Source organism: Phoenix dactylifera, chromosome 4 (genome assembly GCF_051530095.1).
Source record: "Phoenix dactylifera cultivar Ajwa chromosome 4, Ajwa_hap1_PhDact_Kaust_v1.1, whole genome shotgun sequence".
NCBI lineage: Eukaryota > Viridiplantae > Streptophyta > Magnoliopsida > Arecales > Arecaceae > Phoenix > Phoenix dactylifera.
The window spans coordinates 41,538,438-41,543,186 of record NC_143193.1 but is presented as its reverse complement, the minus strand read 5'-3'; the positions used below and the strand labels follow the sequence as shown (position 1 = coordinate 41,543,186).

At 41.6% G+C, this 4,749-nt stretch overlaps 1 protein-coding gene across 1 annotated transcript; it reads left to right on the top strand.

Moving 5' to 3' along the window:
• Positions 1 to 2,016: 2,016 nt before the first annotated feature.
• Positions 2,017 to 4,271, top strand: LOC103717565 (pentatricopeptide repeat-containing protein At3g48250, chloroplastic). Its single transcript, XM_008806008.6, has one exon. The coding sequence runs from the start codon at positions 2,146 to 2,148 to the stop codon at positions 4,039 to 4,041; it is 1,896 nt and encodes a 631-aa protein (XP_008804230.5). The 5' UTR covers positions 2,017 to 2,145; the 3' UTR covers positions 4,042 to 4,271.
• Positions 4,272 to 4,749: the final 478 nt, after the last annotated feature.

Below are 4,749 nucleotides of genomic sequence, written 5' to 3'. Positions count from 1 at the left end.
AAATCCAACAATACCTGACCTTCTTTCGGTCCAATATTGGTTATGGGTATAGAATTTTATTTGCATTTAGGTTTGGGTTTGGATCTAGCAAATATAGTTTAGGCCTTAATGTGGTTACAGCCAAATCCAATCCAGACTAGAACCCTTAGTTCAAACCCTCTCCATTGCAAACTAAGTAATAAAAATTATGTTACATCCCTCATCTACAGCACCTTAGGATAGATCCAATGGTTTCTAGATTTTTTTCACTAATTCGAATCATTAAGAGTCACAGAAGAGACAAGTAATGAGAGAAATCAAACCATTATCCCATTAGAGGGGTACCTTGATAGCTCCACCATCCCTTGCATACTCTCAATTCTCTCTTACCCTATCTTTTTTTTTTTTTTTGGTTGAAAACGGGCGCTTCATACAGTTCGAGTACGGATACATACAATAAAATTAGAAAACAACAAGTCTCAGAGTGCTCTTGGTAACTCTCCCTCTCTGGCCCACAGGGTACCCCCAGAATGACAGGCCAGATAAGAAGCCACCCAATCCACGGTCTTGTTGGCCTTTCTAAATACATGCTTAGTCTGAAAGGCTATTCCGTCACTCATCATAGCCCAAATATCTCGAAACAGGGGGTGTCCCCCTCCACTGCCGCTCGGGCCACCATGGATCCAGCCAATCATGGTAGCTGAGTCTCCCTCCACGATAACTGAGTTGGCTTGTAGCACGCACCGAGCATGGCTCAGGCCTGTCCAAGCCACCTGCAATTCTGCTCTAGAAACTGAGATGTCGAAGATCTGACAGCCACCAGCAGCCACAACCCGAGACTTCGAGCCCCTAATGACGAATCCAACACCACCTCCCCTGCCGCCATCCTTACCCTATCTCTTTTCATAGGAGCAGGATAATTGTTTCTTAGAAAGAAAGAAAATAAAAAAGAAAGTCAATATGCTTCTCTCTTTCCTCCCATGAATATGTTGCTCTCTTTTACCATGGATTATCTTCTATCTCCTTCAATTCATGATCCCTTTCTTGATCTTGCCCCATTGCCCATCATTCGAGTTCCCTTGACTTCTCTTCTATTGCCAAGGAATCTGCTATCTATTTGAAAGTGTTTTTTCGTTTTCAAACATTTGATAGGAGTTTCAATAGGATTAAAAAATTAATAAATTTCAAACGTATTTTATATGCTTTATATTTCCTAGCATCTCACCGTAGGCTTGTTTGGCACTACACACTTTGTTGCCATTGTCAACATTAATTTGAAACTGATGTTGTTAATATTTCATTCATATGCATGATTTTGGTTTTTCAAATCTAATATGACAAGTGAGTTGCTGAACTCTTTTACTCATCACCATTAGAGACATACTATTTTGATGCTATGAATATGAAAAGAAGATCCCATTTTTTGAGTTTTTAGTTTGGCATTCGATTGAATTTTCTTTAAAAAAATATGTTTTGATAAGACAGTTAGTTTAGAAGTTACTTGATTAAATGAACTTAAGTCTTAGTATCGAACAAAGAGAACTTCATTATTATAGTAGTGAGTAGATGATGCTACAAAATAAATTATTTTACTAGTTCATCATTCACAATTTTACAATAATAAGACCAAAAATTGGTAGATATAGATTTAATTAGGCTATTTTCAATTTCAAAATAGTATTTTATACATGAATATGTGAAGATCTATGTAGGGGTGTGTTTAATTCCACATCGATTATTCATCGGAGAAATCTTGAATATTTATATAGGACTAAGCAATTTAAAAAAATATTTTTTTTTAGCCTTTTTTGGATGAGATATTGGGTTATTACAAAAGATATCAGAGTAGACTCAGCTTATGGCCTATGTAGAGTAGAGGACACTGCAACACTGACTCATTAGGGCTGATCACGAGCCGATTATGGTGGGGATCCATATGAACAAGTATTTAGTCTCACATCCGTTATTCATTGGGAAAAAAAAAATTAGTGGGATTCTGCATAGTTATAATATTATTTTTCATAGAATAATTAGTTAGGATGGTGGGATATCACATCTTTGGATTATATAAATATTTTTTCTGCATGGAGGGCCAAATCAACTTGTTTCATGATGCTCACACGAGCATGATTAAGGAGCCGATTGTTGAAGGTAGCCCTTGGACCAATGTCTTTTATTATTAGATTAGCCAATGTTCATGGATGTCATTCTAAGTTTCTAACGGCACCGCCCAAATCCCGCATTTCTAAACCCTGGCGAAAACCTCCCTTCTCCTTCTACTCTTGCCCCGGCTCGAACACTGACTCATTCCCCGCAAAAACGATGATACCCTCCTCCGCCCGCCTCCGTCCCCTCCTCCACTCCCTCCTTCGTTCCACCCCTAAAGCCCGCCCCTTCTCCACCGCCGTCTCCTCCGACTCTGATCTCCCACTCCCCACTTCTCCGCCAACAGAAGAATCCATCCTTTATGTCCTCAAGAAGCTCGACAAAAAGCCCCAAAAGGCCTTGTCCTTCTTCAACTGCGTCACCTCCCAGTATGGCTTCAAGCCCGCCCACCCCACCTACAATCTCATGCTCCGCATCCTCGGCCACAAGGACTCCGTCAAGGATTTCTGGGCGTTCCTCAAGACCATGGACCACGCCGGCCACACCATCGACCGCAGCACCTACGTTACCCTCCTCGCCAACTTCAAGCAGCACAAGATGGCGGCCGAGTCGTCGGCGTTAAGCCAATTCTATGCCCAAACCATGGCGAAGGCCGCCTCCGATACCGCCATCGATTCCGCCGTCAAAATCATTCTCGGTGCCGAGGAATGGAATGAGGTGGCGGAGAAGAAGTTGCAGGACCTCGATCTATCATTGTCGGAGGTCGTGGTTGCGAAGGTCCTTCAAGAATTGCGAGATTGCCCTTCAAAGGCACGGGCTTTTTTCCGGTGGGTGGGGCAGAGGCCAAGGTATAAGCATGGGTCGGCGGCATACAATGCTATGGCTCGGGTACTCGGGCAGCGTGATTCTATTGGAGAATTCTGGAGCTTGGTTCAGGAGATGAAGGGAGAGGGGCACGAGATGGATATCGACACGTATATAAAGCTCTCAAGGCGGTTCCAGAAGACGAAGATGATGAGGGAAGCAGTGGAGCTTTATGAATTCATGATGGATGGCCCCTACAAGCCAGCAATTCAGGACTGCGGCATGCTTCTGAGGCAGATTGCGCTGAGTGGAACGCCGGATCTCGAGTTGGTTTTTAGAGTTGTGAGGAAGTATGAGGCTGCTGGGTATTCACTGTCGAAGGTCGTCTATGATGGGATTCATAGGTCACTGACCAGCATTGGGATGTTCGATGAAGCTAACGAGATCTTGAAAAAGATGAAGCTTGCAGGTTATGAACCGGATAACATAGCTTATAGCCAGTTGGTCTATGGTCTCTGTAAGGCTAAGAGATTGGATGAGGCTGGCAAGGTTTTGGATGAGATGGAAGCGGGTGGCTGCATTCCTGACCTCAAGACCTGGACAATTTTGATTCAAGGGCATTGTTCGGCCGGTGAGGTGGATAAGGCCTTAGAGTTATTGACAAAGATGATTGAGAAAAATTGTGAAGCAGATGCTGATGTTCTGGATGTCTTGGTGAAAGGTTTTTGTAGTAAGAGAAGGGTGGATGGCGCCTACATTTTGGTTGTTGAAATGGTGGAGAGTGCCCATATAAGGCCTTGGCAAGCGACTTATAAGTATTTGATCCAAGAACTACTGAGTGTAAGAATGCTTGAAGAGGCATTGAAGCTTCTCAGTACAATGAAGAGCCATAAGTTTCCTCCTTTTGCAGATCCTTTTCCTCCCCATATAGCCAAATATGGGACAATTGAAGATGCTAGAGATTTTCTGAAAGCATTGACTTTGAACGACTACCCATCATCTACGGCCTATTTACACATCTTCAAGTCCTTCTTCCAGGAAGGCAGGTATTCTGAGGCTCAAGATTTACTTTTTAAATGCCCTCACCATATCCGTAAGCATGGTGAAATCTCTAAGCTCTTTGGTTCTATTAAAGCTGGGAAGGCTGCTTGAATTTACCGTTACAAGAAATCATGAAGGCCTTGCAAATGCCAATTTTAGGCATTGATGAATTTCATTGTCATGCAAAATCATATGTTCAGACTAGTGTTACAACCCGTGTTTACCTAGCATAATATATTGTTTTATTGGTGAATTGCGGATGAACTTGTAGCCGTTTAATCTTATTATTTGGTAAAATTTGGATATAGTTTTCCCATAATGATCATTCTGCTTGCCCTGAATATTTGGGATAAGGCTTGATGGTTTTGGTCGTGCTTTATGTGATCATTCTGTTTACATCATATATGAAAGCAAAATATGATCCCCCTTTAGCTTGGAAAATGAACCTTGCAAGTTGCAACCAAGGTGATGTATGACCTAGAGTCCTATTAAAGTGTCGAGTTTAGAGAGGATCTGGAGACGACAACGATCATAGATTGTGGTTGATTTCGGATAATCTTTTATGCTCTAAGGATAGTTGTGTTTAGGCATATCCTTCAGCGCAATGTTCCCAATCATAGTATCGGGGACCACACAAGTCAGGTACTATACCAAATCATACCGGCATTCATTATGTAGAAGCATACCAATTTGGTACCGGCTCACTGGTTTTGGTCTTTTTTATTTCTTATTTTTATTTTTATTTTTATTTTTAAAATTAATTTAAGGTTTATGGATCTTTAAATTTTGATTTTAAGGTGTTTTAATATTATTTTATTT

Bases quoted from the DNA above. Each gene is read 5' to 3' on its own strand.
- LOC103717565 (XM_008806008.6), top strand. From the start codon at position 2,146: ATGTCTTTTATTATTAGATTAGCCAATGTTCATGGATGTCATTCTAAG.